The 18,186-nt window shown below is 49.0% G+C and overlaps 1 protein-coding gene across 1 annotated transcript in view; it reads left to right on the plus strand.

The window, feature by feature from the left end:
• grin1a (glutamate receptor, ionotropic, N-methyl D-aspartate 1a) overlaps positions 1 to 18,186 on the plus strand; it is a 284,384-nt gene that overhangs the window by 201,426 nt on the left and 64,772 nt on the right. The window contains exons 10-12 of the mRNA XM_078227534.1: positions 764 to 899; positions 4,385 to 4,518; positions 17,343 to 17,507. Coding sequence (XP_078083660.1) covers positions 764 to 899; positions 4,385 to 4,518; positions 17,343 to 17,507 — 435 coding nt within the window. The remainder of the gene's footprint in view (positions 1 to 763; positions 900 to 4,384; positions 4,519 to 17,342; positions 17,508 to 18,186) is intronic.

The following is an 18,186-nucleotide window of genomic DNA, read 5'->3' on the forward strand; positions in this document are numbered from 1 at the left end:
GAAGGGCCGAAAGGCCTGTTTCTGAGCTGTAATTTTCTATGGTTCTATGATCTCAGGCAGACTGGCAGCGGACCTCTCTTCACCCCCACTGATCTCAGGCAGAGTGGCAGTGGACCCCCCTTCCCCCTCACTGATCTCAGGCAGAGTGGCAGTGGACCCCCCTTCCCCCTCTTTGATCTCAGGCAGAGTGGCAGCGGACCTCCCCCCTCCTCCACCAATCTCAAGCAGAGAGCCATCGGACGCTCGGCACTTACCTCCTCACTAACTGGAGCGCCCAAATCGGACTTTAATGGAGCATGTCTGTTTTGCACCAATTCTGGATGAGCGAACGTGGAGGTAAAGGGGGAAGTGCTAGTAAAGTTGGGCATGCAGCCCATTAAATCAAATTATGTGCATGCAAATGCATTTAAATGGCCATTGCGCCCGTTTTCCACGGCCATTTTCGGGCCTTAGTAAAGGGGGAATGGGCACGGAGGCGGTCGCGGATTGCGCTACTCGCCTCACGCCTGACTTTACCAAGTTTTCGGGCTCGAAAATGGGCACAACGTGATGGTACAATCAGGCCCACAGTCTCCTGCCCTCAACATGACGCTCCTGACTTTGAAGATTTTGTTCTAATGTATCATGTATGAACTATTAAACAATAATAACTCATTACATTTGGGGAGATTTTTCTTATTTTCCATGTAAGCTGTTTATAAACTGCTCACAAGAAAATACTTTATGTAGAAAGGTGATTGGATTTTTTTTACTTTACCCAAAGATTGTCAGTATTTACCAGGAGCCTTTTGTATATGTGAAGCCAACATTACCAGATGGAACATGTGAAGAAGAGATTACAATGAGTGGTGACCCCATTAAAAAGGTGATCTGTACAGGACCCAATGCAACTGTGCCAGGTAAGCCACGCTATGTCACTATCACTGTTCGCAGCAAACATAACCTTGGGCAGAATTTTACGCACACATACCGACATCATCACACGCTCAGACAATGTCTCAGTCAGCAGGCACGGGTCAGTAGCATGGCCGTCAGCAGTTATGAAGCCACTTGAGAGGATTGTCTCTCCAATTGATCCCAATGTTATGTTGCCCGTGCTGTTTTTAGGTCATCGCATGGACACGTGGCCAATCCATTTTTAGTTTTATCATCCAAAAGTGGGATGAAAGGGGGCTGGAGGAAAGGCAGGCTGAGGAGTGAGGAGTTTTTAGGAGTGAGGTGAGGGGCTTCTTCTAAGAATTTTCAGTGTTATCTCTGCATTCTGTGGAGGGTTCAACATAGCCTGGAGCTCTCAGGACATTGCTGTCCTCTGATATTGGAGATTTGGGTCCCGATGTTACCATCCGTGCATGGTTCAGACCCACTTGCATTTGTGCAGATGGGTTTAGTCTACTCAGTAGCACATCTGAGAAGGAGGCAGACAGGGGACAAAGAGAGAGGAAGCCAGGTGGGTGTAGGCACAGGGTATTCAGGGCCAGCAGGGAGGGTAAGGAGGAAATCCCCAAGAAAGATGCCACTACCCAGCTGTCAGAGTGTACAAACAGTGAAGCAACTACCCTGACATGACCAAGGTCCAGTGCCACAGGAGACTATGGCCTTCAAGGGAAGCCGTCACGACCATTTGCCAGATGATTGGACCAGAAATAGCCTCCAATTGTGTGGGTGGACACCCAACGCCCGTGGCTCTCAAGATCACTATGATACTAAACTCATATGCATGTGGATCTTTCCAGGGTGATCTTTGTGGAGTCTCCCAGTGAGCTGCACACAGCTGTGCCAAGCTGGTGACTGATGCTCTGTTCAAAAGGGTGAGAACATTCATTTATTTCAAGTCCAAGTCAGCCAGGTTGACTGTACGAGAGGCTTTGCTGTAATTGTAGGGTTTTTCTGAATCCAGGGTGCCATTGATTGCACCCATGTGGCCGTCAAGGTGCCAGCTGGCCAGCCAGGTGCCTTTGTCAACAGGAAATGGTTTCACTCCATGATGTTTAGATAGTTTGTGAGCACAAGACCCAGATTCTGTGGTCTGTGGGAGGTACCCTGGCAGCTCTCACGATGCCTACATTCTACCTCACTGACAAGCGCCAAGGCTGTACACGGCTCCAGCTCACCTCAAAGATTGGATGCTGGGTGACAAGGAGTATGTTTTGAAAAGGTGACTGATGACGCCTCTTCTGACACCCAAAGACAGAGACAGAGGAAAGATATAATCACTGCCAGTATCCACAAGGGCAGGAGAGGACCATTAGCCTGCTGAAGATGAGGTTCCAATGCCTGGACCAATCTGGGGGTGCCACATTCACTCTGCCTGAGCGAGTGTTGCTCATATCATTGTCTGCTGTGCTCTTTCGAATGGGGAGCCACTGGACCAGGGAGCCGCTGATACTGCTGCACCTGCCTCAGAGGAGGAATCCGGCATTGACTCGGATACAGAACCTGGCAGCCAAAAGATGAGGACAAAGAGGCTGAAATCAAGAACCTCCAGGGAGTCCGGGACACCAAGGAGGCCTTGACTCAGCATTTCTCCAGCTAGGCTGGCAGGCCTGTCCTTCTCACAGAGTCCATGGGCACAACCTCCATCCAAACACCTCACACTTAACCACTCCATGAGCCCACTGTGGCATTACTGTCCTAGTAATAAAGTTTGATACTCCAAATGTCTCCCATGGGGCACTGACGAGGCTGACACCTATCAAACTATACAGGACACTTACAGCTTGTGGGCAAGCAGTGATAACATTAACTTAAAACAAACCAAAACCATCCAGTTGGATCATTTATAAACTCAAGTGATATGAAAAGAAAACATAGGCTCCCAGTGCAAATCCTTGCTGAGGTCTTAAGCTAATGTTTGTGAGCGTAACGTGTAGGTGCCCCCCTCCTCCCCTCACAGAGAGTGGCATTAGAGGCAGGTTGCTGACTGTTATGCCCTGTTCGTATTGATGATCTTGGTGGTCATCCTCTGGCTGGAAGAGCCTGATGTGGAGATGCCGGCGTTGGACTGGGGTAAACACAGTAAGGAGTCGAACAACGCCAGGTTAAAGTCCAACAGGTTTATTTGGTAGCAAACGCCACTAGCTTTCGGAGCGCTGCTCCTTCGACAGGTAAGTGGGAGATCTGCTCTCAAACAGCAAACAGGGCATATAAAGACACAAACTCAATTCACAGAATAATGAATAATGATTGGAATGCGAGTCTTTACAGCTAATCAAGTCTTAAAGGTACAGACAATGTGAGTGGAGAGGATTTGCAAAATCTCACTGGCTGTCCTGTCTGGAGACAATACACATCTTTTTAACCAGTACTTAATGCAGATCTCCCACTCACCTGACGAAGGAGCAGCGCTCCGAAAGCTAGTGGCGCTTGCTACCAAATAAACCTGTTGGACTTTAACCTGTTGTTAGACTCCTTACTGTGGAAGAGCCTGAGCAGGCACCTCCAGGGGGTGCACTCAGCAAGGGCACACCTCACTGCCCAGGGCTCAGAGGATGGTTCTGTGGATGGCATGGTAGCACAGTGGTTAGCACTGCTGCTTCACAGCACCAGGGACCCGGCTTCGATTCCCAGCTTGTGTCACTGTGTGGACTTTGGACGTTCTTCCCGTGTCTGCGTGTGTTTCTTCCGGGTGCTCCGGTTTCCTCCCACATTCTGAAAGAAATACTGGTTAGGTGCATTGACCCGAACAGGTGTCGAATTGTGGTGACTAGGGGAATTTCACAGTAACTTCACTGTAGTGTCAATATAAGTCTTGTGACTAATAAATAAACTTTGACTGACAGAGGGTGGAGGAGCTGCTGTCCTCGTTCAGGGTGCCATGAGAAGAGGCCCCAGAAATGATAGCCCGCTTTCTCGCCATTGTGAAGTTTATCCTCACCTCCCTGCTCATCAATGAAGGATGGGCACTCTCTGTGAGACTGGGTGCTGCACCCTCCTCCCACACAGGCTGTGACCTCCTGAGGTCAGTGTCCATGTGAGGACTTGCAGGTCTTTTTGAAAAATCTGAGCCTGGCCCCAGGCTCAATGTTTTCCATGATCTTTAATTGATGCAGGCTGGAAGCAATGGGACAGGAGCAGAAATTTCCCATTGAAATAAGAAAGTTCTGGACCCCTTGAGATCTCACATGTGTTTCGAGCATTCTTCTTAACCATCTTAGCACTGATTCTAGGAAATACAATTCTTCAGTGTTAGATGATTTTAATGAACTATTAAATGTTACTGCAGCAACATTCCATTCAGAAATTGTACTTTTAAGTTTACACTTTTTGACAATCATACGCATTTCAGATATTTTTAAACAACTGTGCTGTGATGTGTTGAAATATAGAAGCTGTTAGTTGTTTTAATTGAAGCCATGCTAACTGCGCTCCATGTTGTATTTGGCAGGTCGCCCCATTGTTCCTCAGTGCTGCTATGGATTCTGTATTGATTTGCTCATCAAGCTTGCAAGCACTCCTGCATTGAACTTTACCTATGAGGTTCACCTTGTCCAGGATGGGAAGTTTGGGACACAGGAACGAGTAGGTATTTCTTCTCTCATTTAACATGGTGAAGGAGTGAATGAGGGACAACTTGGGTAAGATCTGAAAACATGTACCGTGACTGTGGTACATTAATAACCCACAGTCAATTCATTGTGTATTAGATGTCATGAACTCTTTCAATGTAAGATGTCTTCCCAACGTTAGCCATGAACAATAGGGATATAAAACGTGAGTGTGCGTGCATGTGTGCACGTGTCTGTGAATGTGTTTGTGTGAATGTGTGTGTCAGTCAGTATGTGTGTGGGTGTGTTGTGTCTCTCTATGTGCCTGTGTACATACATATGTGTGTGTATTTTCCTACTTGTCGACTGAGAAATTCAATTTAAAATAACCCAGATGTAAAGCCTCTTTAATAAAAAAGGTCAGCTTAATTTTCACTATTGTTTTGGCAGTGACCTAACCCATAAACAGTGCTGGCTGAAGTGCTGGCGGGAGCGGTGGCAGGTGGCATTATCTGGGTAACAGTCCCTGCACTGAGGGATTTCCAACAGAGAAGTTCTAGAGTTTTGTGAAGAAGAAAAGTCTCCAATCTGTTTTAAACAAAGGTTAAAATGTTTTTAAAAAAACAATTCGTACTGCAGCTTTGAAAGGGAAAAAAAATAGAACCAGTCGGAGACACTCTGTACCTGTATTGATACATTTGTTTGAAATACACCTGCAAAGAGAAACCAACTACATCTGAGCAATGACTGTGTGCGTGTGCCTGTTACACTTAATATGCCAATGCATTCAAAGCAGCAACCACAAGAAGAAACAATGGCAATGGACAGGAAAATCAGAAAAGACTCCAGGCAGACAGTAACTCTCATAAGGGGAGTTCCTAAGCAACGCAAAACCTCAGCAGAGGAAATTAAGACTTCAAGGAAGAGACAGCACCACACTCAGAATAGGTAGCAAAAAATCCTGGAGGGGGGGAGCACTGGAAAACCCAGGAGAAAGCAGAAGCACTGGAAGACCTTGGAGAGGGAGAAATACAAATGGAACTCAGCAACAGAGGTCGTAGCAAGGAACGCGAGAAGGGCCAATGAAATCCCATGTAATGGATGCTATCTGTTTTGTGATCAGTGAAAGAACTGCTCGTCTCAGAATGAAGCACCTCAAGGATTTGATCCATGGAACGCATGTAGGACATCCTGTATCATCTACTGCAAGAGTCACCATTCTGTTGAGGCAGAAATTAGAGCAGAGCTATCATCTCCCAGAGCCATTATTGGGAATTCTCTAGAGATGCAGTTATATGATCAAATGACTTGTCATGTGGAAAACACAAACGAGCTGGAGAAATTGGTATTCTGCAGAGAGGAGAAACTGTCCAGTGTTCCAGGGTGCTGTGGAGGACGTAGCAATGGAAAAACCCAAAGAGAGAACACAACTGTTGAACAAGTTAACAATTCAGGAGAATTGACTAATAAATATAACAAGAAGGAGGAAGAAATGTTGAACGTAGAAGTAGAGTTTGTTGCAACGTGTCAGTTCTCTGAAAACATGCAAAGCATGAGTAGGGAAAAATCATTAGGAAGAAATTCAGAAATGGATAAACTGAATGAATTTCAAAAGCGGAGTGATGGGCTAAAGAATGATTGTGGTTCTCTTTGACAGGGGAAAGTTATTCTGACTGAAAAACTAATAGTTTGAGGAAGAACTCCAACATGCTCAGCAATAGAGTGCTAAGTTGAATAAAGATGTCAGTGCACTGGAAATTTCTCACAAAGAGCTGGAAGTTGAGGTTGGAATGTTGAAGAAGCAATGTTTACAGAAGACAATGTAAAATAAGCTGAACTCCATGGAAAAGCCACTTGAAAATAAGAACATGTTCAGTGAGGAATTGAAGCAGGAGAATAAGAGCATGATTAAGAGAAGCTTGGCAATGAGAAATTAACTGAAGAGATAAGAAATTATTGACATTGCAACAGAATCAGCAATTCAGAAAATAAACTAAGATTGTGCCACAATAATAGAAAAGCACAAGAATCAATATAATAAAATGTCGATGAAAAAGATGCTGAATTAAAATGTTAGAAAGAGAAGAAACTTTATCACTTGGCCCAAGTACCAGAAATAGAATGCCATCACTATTTCCTTCATATGTGACAGACAATTTGTGAATGAGCTCTCAAGACATAAGATTGTGTTGCATTGTGATGAAGGTACCTGCATACATTATAGAGTAAGATGCTTGACAAAGAAAACGATCAACAGTGGATTGGAGAGTGACACTGTTCACAGAGTAAAGTGTGTAGTCCTTGGTCAGTGCACAGTCTGGGACAGGACTCGGAAAGCAGCAAGTCTGAATGGAAGAATCCCTTGGCCAGGATTTTGCGGCCTCGTTCAGGCGAGACTGGAAATTCCCACCTGAGGTCAACGGAGATATCTGTTGTTGGACCCTCGCTCGCGCTGATTCCATGGTGGGCGAGATGGTAGAGTTCCAGCCTATATTTGAAACTGTGCATAGTTGAAGCCTACTTGTAGAAGTGTTACTTTAAATGCAAACCTCAAGATTTCATCACTGAACAATCACTGCATTGATTTACCAATGTCTAACTTGTGTATTTAATGTTTATTTAGAATGTAGGTTTGAGTAAATCAATTTTGAAGATTGTGTATAAAAAGTTAAAGGGGGAGGGATGTAGTGATTGTTGTCTATCTCTTTAAGACAGCACAGTAGAAGAGGGTCACCTGGTTTGAGGGATCGCTAGGAACCAAGAATGAATGCACACCCCAGAGGGTGGAGTCCTCTCTCAGGGTAGAGTACATTTGGAAGCCATGTAATAAGCATGTAAAGATAGGGGCAGCCTAGGGCTGCACACCCAATACCAAGTTTCTGTTTATCAATAAATACCTTTTGTTCCTAACAAAGTCTGAAGTTTCTTGATGACGCTTGGGGTGCCATTACACAACACTTTGAATTTCTGCATCCTTGGATCCAGGCTGCTGGGAGAGAGTTTCAGGAGTCAATGATGATGTTTCTATTTTATGCAGTATTTTAATGAGCTGATGACTACAGACACAACGTTGCAAAAATTCACTGTTAATTTTTAGAATGCCCGTAAATGTTATGGAGGGTTGAAGACATGGTTACATCTTTGTGAGACTCGGGGGTGATGTGCGTTATCAAACACGAGGCTAGATGCTCGGGAAATAAAGGCTTTTATTTACTGTAATGAAGCAGCCAATAATTATATACACGATCCCAGACTGAGGGGTCCCAGCCAGAGCAGGGACCTTTATACCTCTCCCAGGAGGCGGAGCCCGACTGGGATGTACCACAACACTACAGTACAAAGGTGTAACAACCCCACCCGAACCCCAACAGCAACAAGTAGCACAACCCAACAGTAACATATGTACATCCTTGTAGTACTGGCCAGACCCTGGCTCAGTACTATCCAGTGGGAACCAACGATGGTTCACCACATTTACCCCTCCTTTGAGAACAAAGGCCGGCGGGGTACACAAAACAGAATAAAGTGTCATCAGTCTATAAGTTCAGACGGTCAGGGGGACTGCACCGTCGTTGTGACCTCCTCAATACCGGCGGTGACACCGGAGTAGGCACTTGCGGTGGCGTTCTCCCCAAGACGGCGTCCAGCTGTTCTTCCACGGACTCACAGGCCGGTTGACCCTGAGGTGACGGTAGTCCACGGGGTCCTGACACGCCCTGCAGTGGCGACCATCCTCTGGACTCAGGCAAGCTGTACACAGGAGTAAAAGGGTTAAGCAATGGTCCCGATGCTGCCCGCGCCGTGTCCGGGGGAGAAACAAGAGTTAAGGGGTTTGTAACAGGGGGTATGGGAGCGACAGGAGTTGCTACGTCCCCTGCTGACGCCAGGTCTCGGATCGAGACCGTGTCCTCTCGCCCGTCAGGGTGTGCCACATAGGCATACTGAGGATTGGCGTGGAGGAGATGGACCTGTTCGACCAACGGGTCGGACTTGCGGGCCCTTACATGTCGCCGCAGGAGGACGGGTCCTGAGTACGTCAACCAAGACGGTAATGAGGTCCCCGAGGAAGACTTCCGAGGGAATGAAAACATCCTCTCATGGGGAGTAGCATTGGTTGCCGTACACAGGAGGGAGCGAATAGAGTGGAGCGCATCAGGGAGCACCTCTTGCCAACGGGAGACTGGAAGACTTTTTGACTTCAACGCCAGTAAGACAGCCTTCCAGACTGTAGCATTCTCACATTCCACCTGTCCGTTACCCCTAGGGTTGTAGCTCGTGGTCCTACTAGAGGCAATCCCGTATGAGAGCAGGAATTGCCTCAAGTCATCGCTCATGAACGACGAGCCCCTGTCGCTGTGAATGTAGCCGGGGTACCCGAACAGGGTAAAGAGATCACGGAATGCCTTGATAACCGTGGCAGCGGATGTATCAGAGCAGGGAACAACAAAAGGGAACCTAGAGTACTCGTCAATGATATTGAGGAAGTACACATTCCGATCTGTTGAGGGAAGGGAGCCCTTAAAATCGACACTCAGTCTCTCGAAGGGACGAGTGGCCTTGACTAAATGTGCCCGGTCAGGTCGGTAAAAGTGCGGTTTGCATTCCACGCAAATCCGACAGCTTCTTGTTACGGACCTGACGTCCTCCACCAAGTAGGGCAGGTTGCGGGCTTTTATAAAGTGGTAGAGCCGAGTGACCCCAGGATGGCATAGGTCATTATGGAGAGCCTGCAAATGGTCCTCCTGTATACTAGCGCATGTTCCACGCGAGAGGGCATCCGAGGGCTCATTGAGTTTCCCTGGACGGTACATGATGTCGTAGTTATAGGTGGAGAGTTCAATTCTCCTACGCAAGATCTTGTCATTCTTGATCTTGCCCCTCTGCGTGTTATTAAACATGAACGCCACGGACCGCTGGTCCGTGATCAGGGTGAACCGTTTTCCCGCCAAGTAATGGCGCCAGTGCCTGACGGCCTCCACAATGGCCTGGGCCTCCTTTTCCACCGCTGAATGCCGGATTTCGGGGCCTTGGAGGGTGCGGGAAAAAAATGCGACGGGCCTGCCTGCCTGGTTAAGTGTGGCGGCCAGGGCAAAATCAGATGCATCGCTCTCCACCTGAAAGGGGATGGACTCGTCAACAGCGTGCATCGTAGCTTTCGCGATGTCGGCTTTTAATTTATCGAAGGCCAATTGGGCCTCTGGCGTTAAGGGGAAAAGTCGTGGACTTAATGAGCGGACGGGCTTTGTCCGCGTAATTGGGAACCCACTGCGCATAATAAGAGAAGAGGCCTAAGCATCTTCTCAGTGCTTTTGCGCTAGCAGGCAAGGGAAGTTCAGAAAGGGGGTGCATACGGTCTGGATCAGGGCCAATGACCCCGTTTTCCACCACGTATCCTAGGATGGCTAAACGGCACGTACAAAACACACACTTCTCCCTGTTGTAGGTCAAGTTCAGGTGAGATGCAGTGCGTAGGAAATTCAGGAGATTCGTGTCGTGGTTCTGCTGGTCATGGCCGCAGATGGTGACATTATCCAGGTACGGGAAGGTAGCCCGCAGCCCGTTCTGGTCCACCATTCGGTCCATAGCACGCTGGAAGACCGAGACCCCATTGGTGACACCAAAGGGAACCCTGAGAAAGTGATACAAGCGACCATCCGCCTCAAAAGCCGTGTATTGTCGGTCCTCTGGGCGAATGGGGAGTTGATGGTAGGCAGACTTGAGGTCTATGGTGGAGAACACCCGGTACTGCGCAATCTGATTGACCATATCAGATATGCGCGGGAGAGGATACGCATCCAGCTGCGTGTATCGATTAATGGTCTGACTATAGTCAATGACCATCCGGGGTTTGTTCCCGCTCTTGACCACCACGACCTGCGCCCTCCACGGACTAGCGTGGGTTGTATGATCCTTTCTTTGAGGAGCCGCTGAACCTCAGATCTAATGAAGATCCGATCCTCAGCGCTGTAACGCCTACTTTTAGTCGCGATGGGCTTGCAGCCTGGCACAAGATTCTGGAACAGGGAAGGTGTGGTGATCTTCAGCGTCGAGAGGCTACAGGCTACAGGCGTTGGGCAATTTGGAGGCTGCTGCTGTTCTCCCACTGCCAGTGAAGGGAGTGGCCCACCGTACTGTAGGGTTACACTCCTCAAGTGGACCATGAAGTTTAGTCCGAGAAGTATTGGCGCGCAAAGGTACGGCAACACTAGGAGCTTGAAACGCTCGTAAACTGTGCCTTGCACCGTCAAAGTTACCACGCAACTCCCTAGCACGGTGACAGACCGGGACCTCGATGCCATAGAGATTGTCTGTTTGGCAGGTTGAATCCAGAGTCCACACCGCTTCACAGTGTCTGGGTGGATAAAGCTCTCAGTGCTCCCGCTGTCAAACAGACAATAAATCACGTGGTCATTTACCTGGATGTTCATCATAGATTTGTCAAGTCTATGAGGCTTGGCCTGGTCCAGGATGATCGACGCCACCGTTGGTTCATGAGCGCCACTGCAGGCAGCTGAAATTGACGAGGAGGACCCCTGCTGGTCGTTTGCGGTCGGTGCCGACCAACATGACCGCTCCCATAGGTCGCACGTGGGTGATGGCGCCAAACTCAGCGACCCCTGGTGGTCACACACCTCCGACTCCGTCGACCGTAATGGCGTCATCCTGGCCTTGCACGTGGACGAACCCCTCGATGATTTCGACGACGAAGAGCCGAGCTCTGAAGAATCGCAGGCCGCACTGCCGTTCCTCGATTTAGATCGGCACACTTTCGAATAGTGCCCTTTCTTACCGCAGGCGGAGCACAACACAGCCTTAGCGGGACACCGTTGCCGAGCATGCTTCACTCCCCCACAGAAGTAGCACCGCGGGCCGCCCGGAGCTGCTGCCGTCGTCTGGCCCGAGTGTGAGCACGCCATTACGCAGCATTTCGAACCCGAGGGACGAGGAGGGATAGGCGACTGCTCCTGCCACGTTGTCTCCACGTGGTCTTCCGGATACAATACTAAGCTTTTGGAGGCCGTCTCCAGCATCTCCGCTAGCTCGATTGTCTGGGTAAGGTCAAGGTTACCTTTCTCCAATAGTTTAAGTCGAATGTACGACGATCCAACTCCCGCCACAAACGCATCTCGAGCGAGGTCGTTCATGCTCTGCTCAGCCGACACAGCTTTGCAGTTACAGCCCCTGGCTAGCTGTAGGAGCTCGTTCGCATATTCCTCCATCGTTTTGCCAGACTGCCGTCGTCGAGTGGCTAAGAGGTAACGAGCATGTATTTCATTGGGCGGTTTGATATAACGCTTCTTCAGAAGCTCGAGGGCCTTTGTATAATCAGTGGCCGCACAGATCGCGAGGTAGACAGTGTCGCTTACCCTCGCATGGAGGACCCGGAGTCTGTCATCATCTGTGGTGACCGCTGCGGAGGCTGCCGGGTAGTCTTCGAAGCACTTCAGCCAGTGGTCGAAGGTGTTAGAGGCGCCCACCGCACGCGGATCTAGTGTAAGGCGTTCCGGCTTCAGGATCTGCTCCATACTCTCTTTGTTTTCTTTGACGAGAGTTTAACAACAGTAAATAAAATTGATGCGCGTTATCAAACACGAGGCTAGATGCTCGGGAAATAAAGGCTTTTATTTACTGTAATGAAGCAGCCAATAATTATATACACGATCCCAGACTGAGAGGTCCCAGCCAGAGCAGGGACCTTTATACCTCTCCCAGGAGGCGGAGCCCGACTGGGATGTACCACAACACTACAGTACAAAGGTGTAACAACCCCACCCTAACCCCAACAGCAACAAGTAGCACAACCCAACAGTAACATATGTACATCCTTGTAGTACTGGCCAGATCCTGGCTCAGTACTATCCAGTGGGAACCAACGATGGTTCACCACAGGGGGTGTGGGGTAAGTTGAGCAAATCCAATGGCCTTTGTGGTTTTCAGTTTAGTCCATGGGCAAGAACTTGGTTTAATCTCCAGCTGAGTAAACAAATGTCAGCAAGCGGCATAGTGAACTGGCTGACTGTCCAAATTTGCTGCTTCAGTTTTTCCAGCAGATTTTAGGGGTTGGGAGAGTGGGGTGGTCAGTAAATGTGATACCAAAGGATTTGTGCACTTAAAGGTAAGTGACTGCATGGGAGGACAGAATGTTTGACTTATTTAAGATTATTAAGCATTGCCAAAACTTGCAGCAGGCAGGACGCGTAAGGAATTGTGGAAGCTCTAAAAATCCAACACAGAGGCACAAGTCAGACACAGTGCCAGAACATTTTCACCCCCATGCCACCAGCACCATCTTGAAGCCCTGGGAAAGAGGCCATAGTAAGAAGTTTAACAACACCAGGTTAAAGTCCAACAGGTTTATTTGGTAGCAAAAGCCACACAAGCTTTTGAGGCTCTAAGCCCCTTCTTCAGGTGAGTGGGAATTCTGTTCACAAACAGAACTTATAAAGACACAGACTCAATTTACATGAATAATGGTTGGAATGCGAATACTTACAACTAATCCAGTCTTTAAGAAACAAAACAATGGGAGTGGAGAGAGCATCAAGACAGGCTAAAAAGATGTGTATTGTCTCCAGACAAGACAGCCAGTGAAACTCTGCAGGTCCACGCAACTGTGGGAGTTACAAATAGTGTGACATAAACCCAATATCCCGGTTGAGGCCGTCCTTGTGTGTGCGGAACTTGGCTATCAGTTTCTGCTCAGCGACTCTGCGCTGTTGTGTGTCGCGAAGGCCGCCTTGGAGAACGCTTACCCGAATATCAGAGGCCGAATGCCCGTGACCGCTGAAGTGCTCCCCAACAGGAAGAGAACAGTCTTGCCTGGTGATTGTCGAGCGGTGTTCATTCATCCGTTGTCGCAGCGTCTGCATAGTTTCCCCAATGTACCATGCCTCGGGACATCCTTTCTTGCAGCGTATCAGGTAGACAATGTTGGCCGAGTTGCAAGAATATGTACCGTGTACCTGGTGGATGGTGTTCTCACGTGAGATGATGGCATCTGTGTCGATGATCCGGCACGTCTTGCAGAGGTTGCTGTGGCAGGGTTGTATGGTGTCTTGGTCACTGTTCTCCTGAAGGCTGGGTAGTTTGCTGCGGACAATGGTCTGTTTGAGGTTGTGCGGTTGTTTGAAGGCAAGAAGTGGGGGTGTGGGGATGGCCTTGGCGAGATGTTCATCTTCATCAATGACATGTTGAAGGCTCCGGAGGAGATGCCGTAGCTTCTCCGCTCCGGGGAAGTACCCTGCCACAGCAACCTCTGCAAGACGTGCCGGATCATCGACACAGATGCCATCATCTCACGTGAGAACACCATCCACCAGGTACACGGTACATACTCTTGCAACTCGGCCAACGTTGTCGACCTGATACGCTGCAAGAAAGGATGTCCCGAGGCATGGTACATTGGGGAAACTATGCAGACGCTGCGACAACGGATGAATGAACACCGCTCGACAATCACCAGGCAAGACTGTTCTCTTCCTGTTGGGGAGCACTTCAGCGGTCACGGGCATTCGGCCTCTGATATTCGGGTAAGCGTTCTCCAAGGCGGCCTTCGCGACACACAACAGCGCAGAGTCGCTGAGCAGAAACTGATAGCCAAGTTCCGCACACACAAGGACGGCCTCAACCGGGATATTGGGTTTATGTCACACTATTTGTAACTCCCACAGTTGCGTGGACCTGCAGAGTTTCACTGGCTGTCTTGTCTGGAGACAATACACATCTTTTTAGCCTGTCTTGATGCTCTCTCCACTCCCATTGTTTTGTTTCTTAAAGACTGGATTAGTTGTAAGTATTCGCATTCCAACCATTATTCATGTAAATTGAGTCTGTGTCTTTATAAGTTCTGTTTGTGAACAGAATTCCCACTCACCTGAAGAAGGGGCTTAGAGCCTCGAAAGCTTGTGTGGCTTTTGCTACCAAATAAACCTGTTGGACTTTAACCTGGTGTTGTTAAACTTCTTACTGTGTTTACCCCAGTCCAACGCCGGCATCTCCACATAAAGAGGCCACACACAGCTGATGTTTCAGGTTTCTGTAGTTCAGCAGACCCTCCATAGAGGGCAGTACTGCACCTTTGCTGGCAGGAGGTGGCAACCAGATACACCAAAAACTTTACACTGGAACATCCTGAAAGCAATCCTCTTTGAAAAACCAGGATGATGGAATTGAGGCCGTGATTCTCACATCCCAAAACATTAGCGCAGCAGGCTGGGAGAATCCCACGGTGGCTGATTTGCAGGGTTTGCACAAACGTTCGCGCCCCACTTGTGTCTCCCAGAGCCAGTTTTCCGGTGGCGTCTGTTCCGCACTGGAAATCGCAGGGAGATGCACGGACCATTTAAATGGTCATTTCAATTTCATTTGCATGTAAAGGGGGGTTGCATTTGCGGCGCCCCAGAGGATTGGGCAGGGGAGAGGGGTGCCCCCTGGCCATTGGCATCCTAAGAAGCCTCACAACACCAGGTTAACGAACAACAGGTTTATTTGGCAGCACAAGCTTTCGGAGTCTCAGGCTCCTTCTTCAGGTGAGTGAGGAGTTGTGTTCACAAACAAGGATATACAGACACAAACTCAATTTACAAGATAATGGTTGGAATGAGAGTCTTTACAGGTAATCAAGTCTTAAAGGTACAGACAATGTGAGTGAAGAGAGGGCCAAGCACAGGTTAAAGAGATGTGTATTGTCTCCAGCCAGGGCAGTTAGTGAGATTTTGCAAGCCCAGGCAAGTTGTGGGCTTGCATAGTGTGACGTGAACCCAAGATCCCGGTTGAGGCCGTCCTCATGTGAACTTGGTTATCAGTTTCTGCTCAGTGATTCTGACTTGTCGTGTGTCGTGAAGGCCGCCTTGGAGAACGCTTACCCAAAGATCAGAGGCTTCCCCGACTGGAAGGGAACACTCCTGCCTGGTGATTGTCGAGCGTTGTTCATTCATCTGCTGGCGTAGCGTCTGCATAGACTCCCCAGTGTACCATGCCTTGGGACATCCTTTCCTGTGGCATATCAGGTAGACAACGTTGGCCGAGTCGCAAGTATAAGTACCGTGTATCTGGTAGATGGTGTTCTCACATGAGATGATGGCATCAGTGTCGATGATCCGGCACGTCTTGCAGAGGTTGCTGTGGCAGGGTTGTGTGGTGTCGTGGTCACTGTTCTCCTGAAGGCTGGGTAGTTTGCAGCGGACAATGGTTTGTTTGGTTGTTTGAAGGCAAGAAGTGGGGGTGTGGGGATAGCCTTGGTGAGATGTTCGTCTTCATCGATGACATGTTGAAGGCTCCGGAGAAGATGTCGTAGCTTTTCCGCTCCAGGGAAGTACTGGATGACGAGGGGTACTCTGTCTGCCGTGTCCCGTGTTTGTCTTCTGAGGAGGTCGATACGGTTTTTCGCTATGGTGCGTCGGAACTGTTGATCGATGAGTCGAACGCCATATCCTGTTCTTATGAGGGCGTCTTTCAGCATCTGTAGATGTCTGTTGCGATCCTCCTCATCTGAGCAGATCCTGTGTATATGGAGGGCTTGTCCGTAGGGGATGGCTTCTTTAATGTGTTTAGGGTGGAAGCTGGAGAAGTGGAGCATCGTGAGGTTATCCATGGGCTTGCGATACGGTGAAGTACTGAGGTGACTGTCCTTGATGGAGATGCGTGTGTCAAAGAATACAACCGATTCCGGAGAGTAGTCCATGGTGAGTCTGATGGTGTTCAGTCGACTCCATGTCTGTATATGCCCTGTTCGTGAACAGAACTCCTCACTCACCTGAAGAAGGAGCCTTAGACTCCAAAAGCTTGTGCTGCCAAATAAACCTGTTGGACTTTAACCTGGTGTTATGAGACTTCTTACTGTGCTTACCCCAGTCCAACGTCGGCATCTCTACATCATTGGCATCCTGGCAGTGGAAGTATGTGCCCCCGGCACTGCCCAAGGGGCAAAGTGCCAATGCCCATTGGGCACCTTGGCACTGCCCATCGGGCATCTTGGCACTGCCCACCAGGCATGGGGTAGTGCCAAGGGAACGGGGTCTGATGGGGCAGGGCTTAGGGAGCGATCGGTGGGGGGTAGGGGATCCCACTGCCACTCTGCAGTTGGGATTGGTGGGGGAAGGAGGGAAGCCAGCAATCGGGGCGGGTTGGGAGGGGGGTTGGCACTGCGGGTATTGGCACTGTGGAGGGGGTAATCGGTGGGGGGGGGGGGGGGGGGGGGTGGGGGGGAGTGGCTGGAGATCGCGGCGGGCTGAGCGTGGGGCTTGTGGCTGGGCCCGGAAATAGTCGGGGGGTGGAGAGCCAGTGTTGCGAGGGTGCGGGGCTGGCCAGCGATTAGGAGGCTGGCAGTGCGGGGCCACTGCGCATGCAGCAATCTCGGCACTGACAGATCAGCGCATGCGCAGTGGCCTGCTCAGCATGCTGATTTCAGCCTCTCCAGCGGGAATTAATGATATTCACACTGGTGGCCTCTGCTTTGCACAGAGTGTGGGAGATTCTTGTCTGAACTCCCACTGAAAAAAACAGCATGAATTATCCCAGTTTTCACGCAAATTCAACACTTAGTGCAGCATTTTATGGCTTTGCTTGAGCGAGACTGGAAATTCCCGCCCGAGCTCAATGAACATTTCCATTGGTCCCTCCTCACCCACTCCAATTCCATGGGGGGCAAGGAAGTCGAATTCCGGTATTAGAATTTACTTGTGACTAATAACTTTAGAATTTTTTTGGGAGGTTTCCACCCAGAATGTTTGCAACTGAAGACAATTTGCAGAGGTGGGTTGGGAATGTTGCTCAGAATTAGTTTCCAGCTCTCCCTCTCTTAATGTCTTTGCCATTAATGTTTCAGAATGCTCACACAGATGTTTTAACTATTTCCAGGTGAATAACAGCAATAAGAAGGAATGGAACGGGATGATGGGGGAGCTGCTGAGTGGGCTTGGTGACATGATTGTTGCCCCTCTCACCATCAATAACGAACGTGCTCAGTACATTGAATTCTCCAAACCATACAAGTACCAAGGACTCACCATTCTAGTGAAGAAGGTATCGATCCAGCTAATCGATCCCTCAGCTCACTACTCATCCAGTCATGTAATCATGCAGCTTTCTAGTCATCCGCCATTGTCCATCAAGGTGCTTCACAATGTTTACAACAAGTAAATGAGGTTGGCTTTCTGTTTATTTATTCTTTTCACGGGATGTGGGATTCACTGGTAAGCCCAGCATCTATTGTCCATCCCTAATTGTCATTGAGAAGGTAGTGGTGAGCTGCCTTCTTGAATTTGCTGCAGTCCAGTGGTGTTCGGGAGGGAGTTCCAGGATTTTGACCCAGCGACAGTGAAGAAACGGGTGATATATCTCCAAGTCGGGATGGTGCGGAACTTGCAGGTAGTGGTGTTCCCAGGTATCTGCTGCCCTTGGCTTTCCACTTGGTAGAGGTTGCGGGTTTAGAAAATGCTGTTGAAGGGTGCTTGGCCAGTTCCCGCAGTGCATCTTGTAAATGCACACTGCTGCTACTGTGCATTGGGTGGAAGGAGTGAATGTTTCATTAGGTATTTATTAGTGTCAAAGGTAGCTTACATTAACATTGCAATGAAGTTACTGTGAAAATACCTTAGTCGCCACACTCCGGCGCCTGCTCGGGTACACTGAGAGAGAATTTAGCATGGCCAATGCACCTAACCAGCACGTCTTTCGGACTGTGAAAAAAACCGGAGCACCC

Source organism: Mustelus asterias, chromosome 13 (assembly GCF_964213995.1).
Source record: "Mustelus asterias chromosome 13, sMusAst1.hap1.1, whole genome shotgun sequence".
NCBI classification, from domain to species: Eukaryota; Metazoa; Chordata; class Chondrichthyes; order Carcharhiniformes; family Triakidae; genus Mustelus; species Mustelus asterias.